Source organism: Chiloscyllium plagiosum, unplaced genomic scaffold (assembly GCF_037043375.1).
Source record: "Chiloscyllium plagiosum isolate Xiang-an unplaced genomic scaffold, Cpla_swu_hap1 HiC_scaffold_45, whole genome shotgun sequence".
Taxonomy (NCBI): Eukaryota; Metazoa; Chordata; class Chondrichthyes; order Orectolobiformes; family Hemiscylliidae; genus Chiloscyllium; species Chiloscyllium plagiosum.
The window spans coordinates 15137603-15150257 of NW_028270183.1; the positions used below are offsets into that span (position 1 = coordinate 15137603).

General features: G+C 40.7%; 1 protein-coding gene across 5 annotated transcripts in view; it reads right to left on the bottom strand.

Annotated features, from left to right (window-relative positions):
• The window catches only part of carm1 (coactivator-associated arginine methyltransferase 1), an 84188-nt gene that overhangs the window by 26701 nt on the left and 44832 nt on the right, over positions 1-12655 (bottom strand). For all 5 annotated transcript variants that reach the window (XR_015754413.1, XR_015754414.1, XM_043694810.2 and 2 more), the window contains exons 7-10: positions 6736-6826; positions 3954-4035; positions 2907-2992; positions 958-1047 (exon numbers count right to left, since the gene is read on the bottom strand). Coding sequence is in view for 3 of the 5 variants with exons in the window: in XM_043694810.2 (XP_043550745.1) it covers positions 958-1047; positions 2907-2992; positions 3954-4035; positions 6736-6826 (349 nt within the window). In the remaining 2 variants the exon portion in view is untranslated. The remainder of the gene's footprint in view (positions 1-957; positions 1048-2906; positions 2993-3953; positions 4036-6735; positions 6827-12655) is intronic.

Genomic DNA, 12655 nt, shown 5'->3' on the forward strand with positions numbered 1-12655 from the left:
GGCTGACCCAATGCCAATTGGGAGGGAATTTCAGAATTTTGACCCAGCAACAGTGAACGAATGGCGATATATTTCCAAGTCAGGATGGTGAGTGACTTGGAGGAGAGCTTGAAGGTGGTGGTGTTTTCATGTATCTGCTGCTCTTGTCCTTCTAGATGGAAGTGGTCATGGGCTTGGGAGGTGCTGTCTGAGGATCTTTGGTGAATTTCTGCAATGCATACACAACTGCCACTATGGGGTTGGTGGTGGAGGGAGTGGATGCAGTGTCAATCAAGCTGGCAGCTTTGTCCTGAATCGTGCCAAGCTTTGAGTGTTGTTGATGCTGCACTCATTCAGGCAAGTGGGGAGTATTCCGTCACACTCCTGACTTGTGCCTTATGGATGGTAGACAGGCTTTGGGGTGTCAGGAGGTGAGTTACCCCCTGCAGTATCCCTAGCCTCTGACCTTGCTCTTGTAGTCACTGCATTTATGCAGTGAGTCCAGTTGAGTTTCAGATCAGTGATAACTTCCAAGATGTTGACAATGGGGGATTCAATGATGGTAACACCATTGAATGTCAATGGGTGGCTTAGATTATGTCTTGTTGGTGATGATGGTCATAGCCTGGCATATGTGGGGTTGGTAATGTTACTTATCACTTGTCAGTCTTGCCTCTGGCCTCTAAACAGAGTTACAACTTCATCGCAATTAATGGAATTGTCCTATACATGGAATTAAGAGTTATAGAATGGAGGTGGTCAGAAGGCACATATCAGCCATGCCCTAACTGAATGGCAGAACAGGCTAAAGGATCCAAAATGGCCTAGCTCTGCTCCTAAGACTCCAGTTTGGTCTATTGCTTTCTACAAAGGCAAACCAAAATGGTTCCAGCAATACTTATATAACACATATTAAAGCCACTTGTCGTAACAAATAAATTAACAGCAATTTATACAAGTTTGAACTTAAATACTCACTGGGAACCAATGAAGGCCACATCGAACCAGAATGCCAAACCATGGACTAACCCTGAATGTAACATATGGAACTTGAATGGAATTTCTATCCTGTAATAATAAATAAAGCAGTGAAGACATTTGGGAGAATAATGTCAAATTGATATTAAAACTACTAAAAATAGTCACAGTTCTAGAAGTGTGCACAAGGGACATCCTGCTTCCTAAATCTCTCTCACACACACACACACACACACACACACACACACACACACACACACACACACACACACACACACACACACACACACACACAGTACCTCAGTGCTGTCACAAAACAGAAGAAAGTTAGGAACCACAAACTTTAACCACCCAAGTAACTCTAGAGAGCAGTTTCACTCTAGCCTTGAATTAGTAAATCAACTCCAAGGTGTAAGAGTTAGCTTAAAAACCCTTCAAATCTCCTTCATTCAACACTCACTAAACCTTTCCTCCCCCTTTCCACACTTACTTAAGCCTCGCTGCTCCTGGCAATGAAACTGCTGCAGGGGAGACTGCAGACAATACACTGCAATTGCCTAAAACTCCAATAATTAGATACTGACATTAGATACTAACCTTAATTAACAGGTTTTAATTAAGATGTGACATTTAATTTTTTTTTCAGTGCTGATTGCACAAATGGTTTTCAGAAGCATTGCAGCTGTCTGCATTCAATGTAAAAATGGTACATTAAGTGATCAGTAGCACAAAAAAGGTACCTCAGCAACAGCAGTAAGGTCCAGGCATTCTTTCATTTATGCAAGAGTGCATAGCTGGCTGTACTTCCACTAAGCGGAAGAATTACAGGCAGTAAGCAATTACAATATTCCTACATCTTGTCATGACTACAACAGAGCTGTTAGTGCAATCACTGTAATGCTAAAGAGCATGCAGGTCAGCTGTCAATGGCTACAGAGTGGCAAAAATATTTCAAAGCCATCTCATGAACGTGTAGTACAAATTAAAATTTAAAAAAAAAATTCACCCTAAACCAAGAATATGGGTTATCTGGGAGCAGTGGGGAAATAGTCCAGGCTCTTTGCTCACAAATTGTGATGCAAGTATAGCCCTACTGATTATTGCCTGTGGTCACTCCCTGATATCCACCATTCTCCAATTGATACAAACAACCATCATCTCAGGTGACTGGAGAAGGAGTTCACAGCAAAACAAAAAAAAAAAGCATGGAGTTGAGGATTCAGGGCTGCAGAGCATCTGGTTGACACTGGAGGTGAGTGTGGCCAGCATCACCATGTGCTACATTAACCAGGCACTGGATGTAGTGTGGATCTAGGCAGAAGTAGATCAGAGCAGACCTACTGTAATTTCACGAAAATCTCACCCCTCCACATGTTTTGTAAAAGAGGACAGAAAAAAGGTCACAGTATTCAATGTGCACTCCTTGACTCAACATTATTCACCCAAGCTTGCTATACAACTCATTGGTTTGGCAAAAACTATACAGCTAATAACTTGTACATTATCACAAATGCCCATTTACATACAACGATACAAGATTCAGCCATCTCCATTCTCACATCAACTTACCAGTGACTGCAGAGTAATCGAACTGGTCAGGCCTTCTGCAAACAAAAGTCGCCCAAATAACCCTCACTGCATCTATCATTTTGTTTTAAGATATACCTTCTGGGTTATTTTCGTGAAATTACAGTACTTCCGCCCTTGTAATAACATTAATGGATTGGCTGTTGAAATAACCAGGAAATTTAGCAGTCCTGCAAGCAAATCCTGATCTTAGCCAATTGACTCCAGCCCCAATAAATACAGGAGATGTGTGGCGATTCTGTGTGACTGGTGCTCCATCAGCCCTGTTCATTGTGACTCCAGCCCCATACACAGGAGTTGTGTGACGATTCTCTGGGACTTGTATTCCATCAGCACTGTGCACTCTGAGTTCGACATCTTACCGGTGCAAATCATTCTCTTCGGCTTCTAGAAAGTTCACTGTGTACTTCACCGACTTGGCCATTAGAATCCTGATATCAAATGTGTCCTTAAAAACACAGTAAAATAAGTCACTAACCCTTGTAAAGAGAGGCAGCTTGCACCTTCACAACACCTAGGGACACAATGGAAATAAGTACAGAATCTGGAGTTAAGATACATTTAGTTGCCTCGCATGAGTTGCAGGCTTAGATAGAAGTGGAAATTTCCTATACCATCGACTTTTTTTAAAAAAAGTAAACACATACTCTTCAGTCAATTCCTTTCATGTTATCTTGAACAAACCAAAACATGTTGGCAAGGAGTCAAATGGCTAATCATATCGCAGCTCAGCTGCTTCTGTACAATGTTTGACCATCATGAGTAACAGAGCCAAATACAATCCAATCCATACTCAAATATCCATATGCTTATTTTAGAACCCTGGTCACTGAATAAAAGCAATAAAGACATTCTCTTCCCCAGCGCACAAGCTCAAAGCTATTTGTCACAATCCAGGTTTTGGCCTGTTATACATCAAATACAGATCAGGTATCCACTCTCCTTAAGTCTGAAAATCAAAAAACCGAAGGTCATTTTGGAAGTTGATCCGAACAGACCTGTTGATATGTTGAGATCTGGTCTTTTGGACATAAGATTTTTTTGGTTGGTTCAAATGGACCTAAAAGTGAAGTTTATTTTCCAAAGGGCCGAATTCAGTGTATCTACAGGTCCATTTGGGATCTTTGATAAGAAAATCTTCGCTTTTCGCCCTATTTGGTTTAGTGATTTTCTTTTCTCTCTCTACCAGCTACCCTCCCTCAAAAAAAGGGTGCAAACCAACTACAGTGGATCCAAAAACCAAAAGTATCCTTTATCCAAAAACTAGGTGGTCAATTCCTGACCTGTATCTTCAGATTTAATATTCAATCCTTGAAATTCTCCCAGCAACACAGTGAACAAAAATTTATGGTGCACAATTAAATTGATTTTAAATTAGCATACATTAGTAATGCTCGCAACACACTCACCACAATAGGCTGCTTGAAGTATTCATCTACTGCTGCACCTCGGAGGGCTGATAAATCCACACCGTGGAAAGATGGCTGATACCTGGTATCAAGCACAAGATATGCCAGTTAGTCACAAGAAACAAAAAAGAAAAAGCAGAACTGGATTCACCTCAAAGTTAAAATAAAACAAAATCACCCAGTAAGATGTCAGGTTCAAAATGGAGCTAGTAATAAGAAAAAATAGCAAATGCACGAATTGGCAAAGTTCACAAACAACAAAAAGCTTTGTTACAGCCCAAACTGTAATGTCAACAGGGCCAGAATTATTTATACAATGGAGATCAAGACAACCATAAAAATAGCTTGTGGTCAGTTCAATGCTTGGACTGGTCCACATTTACGACATTCCATAAAGATTTGGGTCTCAACAGTGCCAGAAAAGAGGATAACTTTCCCATAATCAGGGCAAACTGCAGAGAAGCGTCTCGTTAAATACTCGTGCAACTCTAAGTTCCAGTGCAGTTCTCATTGCATCTTGCTTGTGTGGACTACTCTCAGAAACATCCCATCTCAGTGCAATGGAATTAAGGGAAGTAGGTCTGTTCTTCAGTTCCCTGTACTGACTGAGTGGCAGCCAGCAACATTTCTAAAGAAACTGGAAAAGCACAACAGCACTAGCTGTTGACAATTTAGGACTTCAGTGGCATCACCTGCCAAAAGTATTACATTTATTTTTAACCAAGTGACAGAATTCCAGCTCCAGCAGAACAGCGTAGACAAATATATTTCTAGAGACCCAAATATACATCTCAAATTACTGAGGGCAGTAGTGGTAGAAAGAGGGAGTTGGGAGAATAAACAATGTTGTAAAAATAGTCCCAGATCACATCAGGAATATTGTATAAAGAAACTGTGAAATACATCCCTTTATGAACATCATTTGCTGACATGGATTTTACAAATATAAGTGGTTTCAGACTGCATCTTGTATATTTGGGTCAGGAAACAGGCATTTATTTCAGCTGGTGCATGCTTAAACAGGTTTTACTATACAATGAGTTGCAACAGATGTTGAAGGGATCTGTTCCCACACCAGGAAGACCTGGGCAGATTTGGATTTATAAATGGCAAGTAATATTGGTGTCACACAAGTACCTGGCAATGACAACTGACAAAAGAAGGGGAGTCCAAAACTACAGGGCATAGGTTTAAGGTGAGAGGGGGAAGATTTAAAAGAGATAAGATTTAAAAGAGACCAGAAGGGTAACTTTTTCACGCAGAGAGTGGTGCATATATGGAACAAGCTGCCAGAGGTGGTGGTGGAGACTGCTACAATTACAACATTTAAAAGGCATCTGGATGGTACATCAATTGGAAAGGTTGAGAGTGATATGGGCCAAATGGGACTACTTCAATTTAGGGTTCCTGGTTGGCACAGATGAGTTGGGCTGAAAGGTCTGTTTCCGTGCTGTATAACTCAATGACTATGACACGTTTCACCATGTACAAAAGCACAAACCAGGAGTACAATGGAATATTTTTCATTGCATGATTGAATGCAGCTCCAACAATACTCCAGAAGCTTGACACCATTCAGGGCAAAGAACCTGCTTGGCTGGCATCCTGTCCATCACATTAAACATTCACTCCCTCTACCACTGGTACACAGTGGCAGTAAGATGTACCAATTATAAAGTAGTGCAGCAACTCGCCAAACCTCCTTGACAGCCATTTCTAAACTGCTGACTTTTACTGCTTAGGATGTAGAAGGGCAACAGATGCACAAGAACACCAGCGCCTACTTGCAAGTTTCATTTCAACTCTCACACCTTTCCTGATTTGGAACTGTAATCACCACTTCATTACTATCGCTGAATTAAAAAAACTTGGAACGTCTTCCCCAGCATCATCAGGTGTATCTACACCACATGGAATAAAGCAGCTCAAGGTGGTTCACTGCCACCTTAAGATTAGCAATACTTCTGTTGAAATCATGAATAAAATATAGTGCAGACTGAAGCTTAGGAGAGAGAAAAAAAGAAAAAAAAACACTGATCCAGAGTGAAATTTAAAAGGAAGCTTTTAAAGACAAATCCAAAAAGACACATTTAAATAGATATTGAAAGGACATGGCTGGACAGTTAGGGTATGGATGCTATACTCAGATGGAGAATTGCAGGATTGATTGATGGACTGATCTAATATCATATGTACTGAGGTACAGTGAAAAGCTTAGCTTACAAGCAGATCACAGTAAGCAAGCATGTACAGATCAAAAAAGACTTACACAACCACCTGATGAAGGAGCAGCGCTCCGAAGGATATTGCTTCTAAATAAATTTGTTGTATTATACCTGGTGTTGTGTGATTTCTAACAGAGGCATACAGGTTACATTGCACAGGGAGTGCGTTAAATGAGATCAGCGTTGGCAAGATCAGAGTAATTTTTACAGATTTAGAATTTAAGTTTAAAAAAGTGCAGCACAGTTATAAGAAATGTTAGATCTGCTGTAGGGAGCTTGCAAGGAGTCAGTGTCGGCTTAAATGCACAGGATTTGTTTGCTCCCAAAGAAGCTGAACACTGAATTCTTTCTGCATTGAAACAGCTCTGGTATAAAGCATTTTAAATATTTAAGGCCACTTGTTTTAACACATTTTACTCACAATATGAAACAAGTGCTTTCTGAAGAGCTTTCAGTTAATAATTACTCAGATGGGGAACACATTGTTCTGCCTCAAAAACTGTCCTCCCACACGTCTGAAGACACCCCTCCCCACCAAAGCAGAACAACCACCATACCAGAAGTTTGCTTTTGTGAACTGTTCCATGTAAAGCTGCTCATCTGTAAAGGGCGCTAGGTGAACGTCACCAAGGGTTGGAAACAGATTACCTAGAATGAAAGCATACGTTCATTAATCATTGCAGGCATATAAAATACACCAAAGCAGGCCTGGCTATCCACCAGGACAACATAATAGCAATACACTTTTGAAGCTTGGATGCCATGATGTCAAAAGCCACATGGCTTAATTTAACCTGAAGGGTGGAGGTCAATTGACCTGGGTCTTCTCTATTGCTGAGTAACAGCAGCGAAGATCTGAGAGTTGGTCACCAATTCATCTGTCCAGCTGGACCTTGACAGGTGGTAGAACAGGGAGGGCAGACCAAATAAAAAGGGAAATTAATGTGGACAGAATGAAGAAGGTAGAAAAATTGATTGCAACACAGCAGAACTTGCACTATTCTTAATGCAGCAATAAAACAAGCCCCGGTTTTTCTTGCTAAATTCAAGTAGACAACTTGAGGGAAAACTATTTTGATGAAAGTTGACATCAAGGCCATAGAACAAAGCCATGCAAGTTACCCTGCTTGCTCGTAGGACATTTGAATGAGCCCAGGAAAGGACATGAAACAGATGAGGCTCCACATTACAGAGCACACACAAACTTGGCAAACATCTTCTTAAATTTTGAACACCAGACCATTGGGACAGTTAAGAGTTGCTGACTGCTGATCAGGAACAATCTACAGACAAGGAGCACACTGAAACTGGTTCCAGGCCTGATCCTTTTTTTACCTGCCACACTGGTCAATACTGAAGAAGGAATATCAGAGGTTTTTAATATATCTGTGCATTTGGAAAAAGTGGATTTGACAGTAGTAAAGATTGATTATGTGATTCAACCCATGACACTCCAACTCACCGTATGTCCCAGTAGGAGATAGCTTGTTAACCATAGCCTTGAGAAAGAAGCTCATGTTTTAGTGAAACAAACTATGAACTTTAAAAATAATTCAAACAGATGCCTTTTAAGCAGTAGTCAACTAGGAGCAACAAACAAAAATAAAACTGAGCGAAGAACCAGCAGACCAAGGGGATGTAGTGATATTATCACCAGACCAACGTTCAGGCTAGATTGCTGGAAGAACATGGGTTTGAATTCCACCATGGCAGATGATAAAATCTAAACCAATGAAAATTTAGAATTAAAAGCTAGTGTTATGGATCAATTAGGGCTGGGTTATAAATGCTGGCCCAGCCATGAACAAATGAAAAGAAATGCCCGAGAATGCTGATTTGAACCCAGGTGTCAAAAAACAAACAAGAAGAACAGAACAATACAGCTCAGGAACAAGCCCTTCAGCTCTCCAAGCCTGCGCCGACACATTTTGCCCGTCCTTACTAAAACTATCTTTGCTTACAGGATCTGTATCCCCCTATTCCCTTCCTATTTGTGTGTTTGTCTAGGTGCTTCTTGAATGCTGCTATTGTGTCTGTTTCCACCATCTCCTCTGGCGACATGTTACAGAGTTTGATAAGCTAGTTTTGTATCCATCTTGCTGGTTCACCCTTCTACCAGGTGATTTCACTTTTAGTACCAGTCTGCCACAAGGGACCTTGTCAAAGGCTTCATTGAATTTCATGTAGACAACATTACCACTTTCCCCTCAATCATCTTCATCACCTCCTCAGAAAAGTCGATTAAGTTAGTGAGGCATGACCTCCCCATACAAAACCATGCTGTCTATTGCTAATACGTCTGTTTATTTCTAAATGTGTATAGATTTTGTTCTTGAGAACCTTTTCCAATAATTTTCCTACCACCAACGTGAGGCTCACAGGTCTGTAATTTCCTGGATTATCCCTGCTACTCTTCTTAAACAATGGGACAATATTGGCTATTCTTCAGTCCTCTGGGACCTCACCTGTGGCCAAAGAAGATACAAAGATGTCTGTCAACACTCCAACAATTTGTTCTCTTACCTCCTTCATTATTCTGGGATGGATCCCATTAGGACCCGGAGACTTATTCCGCCAATTTCTTCTCTTTGGTGAATACTGACATGAAGTATTTGTTTGGGACTTCACCTACCTCTTCTGGCTCCACATGGAGATTCTCTCCTTTGCCTTTGTGTGGATCAACCCTTTCCCTGGCTACCCTCTCGCTTTTTATATGCATAAAAAGACTTTGGATTCTCCTTAATCATGTTTGCTAATGACTTTTCATGACTCGTTTCAGCCTTCTAATTCCTTGTTTAAGTTCTTTCCTACTTTCCTTATTTTCTTCAAGGGCTTCACCCTCCTAGACTTTACTTTTGTTTCCTTTTTGACCAAAGTCATAACATCCCTGGTCATCCAATGTTCACATAACTTGCCATACCTACCCTTTATTCCCACAGGAATGTTCCAGTCTTGAACTCTTATCAACTGCCATTTGAAATATTCCCACATGTCCCATGTAGATTTACTCTCAAACAGCTGCCTCCATCAAAATTCTCCAGTTCCTGCCTAATATTGTTGTAGTTCACCTTCCCACAATTTAACACCTTCACCCGAGGACTGCTGTTTTCCCTATCCATGAATATCTTAAAACTTATGGTCTTATGGTCACTAGTCCCAAAGTGCTCTCCCACTGAAACTTCACTTCACCTGGCCGGGCTCATTTCCCAAAACAAGGCCCAGTATGACCCCTTCCCTGGTTGGACTGTTTATATTTTGTGTCAAGAATCCTTCCTGAATGGCCCTTACAAATTCTGCCCCATCCAAGCCCCTAACTAGTGAGTCCCACTCAATATAGGGAAAGTTAAAATCACCCACAACCACACTTCTGTTTTTACATCATTCCAAGATCTGTCTACACATTCTCTCCTCTATCTCCTGCTGGCTGTTGGGAGGTTTGTAGTATACCCCCAGCATTATGATTTCACCTTCCCTATTCCTGAGTTCTACCAAAGGTCTGGTCCAGAGCCAAAAGTTGTATCAAATATGCACTAGCATGTATACAGTACACACTGTACGTACACCTAAAGGCACTGCTATAATACAATCCACAGCAGTTGATTAAAGAACTTATCAACTTATCATTGATTTCCCCAAAGACAGAAGCACCATTAGTTCTCATCTCTGAAGATTGGATGTCAATGTTTAATATCATCCTAGACTGAAATGGGCTGGAATCATCTTCACATCTCTTTTTGTCAAAAGAAATAATAAGCATCAAGATGAAGACACATTAAATCACATTCAGTATTCTAGAGTAAGGATCTTGAATCAAAGGAGGCAAGAATGCCACAAAAGGTCAAAACTCAAGACAGATAATTCACCAGGTGAGCTCTTAACCATATGGTTCACATGACACTCCAAGGTCACGCATGGTCTGTGGCTCTCAGAAGACACTATGCCTGAAATTGTCAGCATGCAAAAATATTATATTCTTCTGAATTATACACAAGAAAATACCTTGAGCAGCAAAAACGAGCCGAGATAGCTAACTATGCTCAGAGATGACGGGAGTATTTGTACTCTTGGGTCATACAAAGTTAAAAATCACAACACCAGGTTATAGTCCAACAGGTTTAATTGGAAGCACACTAGCTTTCAGAGCGTCGCTCCTTCATCAGGTGATAGTGGAGGGCTCAATCCTAACACAGAATTTACAGCAAAAATTTACAGTGTGATGTAACTGAAATTATACATGGATAAAATGATTGTCTGGGTCATACAGAATGTGACACGTTCTATTTTTTTGGATTATGTACAAGCAGGACAGAACCGATCTATTTATAAATCAAAAGCCAGCAATCTAATACCATGCTGTTAAGATAAATCATTCCAAATAAAAGGATACATCCTCAAAATTTAGATCTAGGGAGATACAGCTGATGAGAGTCTAGTGGGATCTAAACAGTGAGACAACCTTGACATAAAACTGCCCTTAGTCTTGGAGCCTGCAATTTAATTATGTTGTCTGGCCAGATTGAAGACTAGATACTGCATGTTATTGCTTTGCACATCTGGAGAAGGGCGTGGGGGGGTGGGCCGAAAAATAAATGAGAGTTAGCTCACAGCTACAATTACATGACCTGTCAGCCAGTAAAGAAGTTAACAACACTTGGTAAAATCTGACTGAGATTACTCCAACACTCATCTGTCAGCCATCCAGAGACTGAGGTCCTCAAGAAAATTATGTGCAAACACTCTTTCTAATCCCTCACTCCCAGATGGCTGGCTCACGCTTCATGTTTGAACAGACTGAACTTTTGTTTAGAAAGGAGTGGGCAAAATGAAAACATTTAAAAATGAAGACCACAAGCTGTACTTCAGCTTACTTGATACCTCTCTGAGAAGGTTCGACTGCTTTATAAATGTGTGAGCACACATATTTTATAAAGACCCAATAACAAGCACAGCAGACCATCAAATGAGCCAGCCACATCAAGTACTGAAATCATATTAAAGAACATCTCAAAGAAAACTTGAAGTGAAAGGAAGACCAGATTTCCAACTCATGACACTCAGGAAATCGGACATAAACTGGGCATTTCCACAAAAATCTCCAATATGTTTGGAACACAAAATATCAAACAAAAATATGAATTTTCTACTGATAGCTACAAGTTGTAACCCCCCTCCCACCCCCAAATCCTGATCTTTCTCTTTAACACCAAATAAAATGTAAGAGAGAGCGAGAGTTATCTTTTCAAATGGAATCTTACTTCTACAGAACTAAAAAGGAGAACAGTAACCTGATGGGTTTTGAGGAGGCTTGGGCAGGGTGTTAGGGAAAAGAGAGTGCGCGAGACACAGCGCGCGAGAGTGTGAAATTGGGAGGAAGAAAATAAAGGAGGGAGAGGGAGGAACAAAAAATAAAAGAGGATCTGGGATAAGTTGAGGATGGGCCAAATAGGTCATCAATCTGAAATGCTTCTCGTTTCTCACCACAGATGTTGCCAGACCTGCTGAGATTTTCCAACTTTTTGTTGCTGTTTCAGATTTCCAGCATCTGGAGTATTTTGCTTATGTGTTGTTATGGAGGGCAGGCAAGATTAAATGACAAAGATAACTAGAAAATATGAGCAAGAGCAGGCCATTCAAACCTGCTTCACCATTCAATGTGATCATAGCTGATCATCCAACTGAGTACCCTGTTCTTGTTTTCTCCCCATGTCCTTTGATCTCTTCAACCCCCAAGAATTGTATCTGACTCCTTTTTCAAAACATTCAACATTTTGGCTTCAACTGTTTTCTGTAGCAGAGAATTCCAGAGGCTCATCACACTCTGGTGAAGAAATTTCTCCTCATCTCAGCCCTCAATGGTCTACCTCATATTTTTCAATGACCTCTGGTTCTGGACACCACAGTCACCAGTGACATCTACTGCTAGAATATTCTTGGTTTCTATGAAATCCTTCCCAATGCTTCTAAACTCCAGTAGATGGTGCCCTTATTGATCCACTCTTTCTTCATGTGTCATTCCTGACATCCTAGGAATCAAGATAGTAAATCTTTATTATACTCTCTCCACAGCCTGAACACCCTCAGATAATGAGATCAAAACTGCACACAATACTCCAGATGTGATTGCACCAAGGCCCTGTACAATTGCAGCATGACATCCCTGCTCCTACATTCTAATCCTCTCACTATGAAGGCCAACGTACCATGTGCCTTCTTCACCACTTGGTGCACCTGCACGCTTACTTTCAGTGACTGATGTACAAAGACACCAGAGTCTCATTGGACTTCCCACTTCCCCAATTTATCACCATTCAGATAATATGCACTCCTGTCTTTCTTACCAAAGTGAATAACTTCACATTTATCCATATTGTACTGCAGCTACATGCATTCACCACTCACTCACTGAACCACCTTTGCATCCTCATCACAGCTTTGTATCGTCTACAAATGTAGAAATAATCCATTTAATTCTTTAAC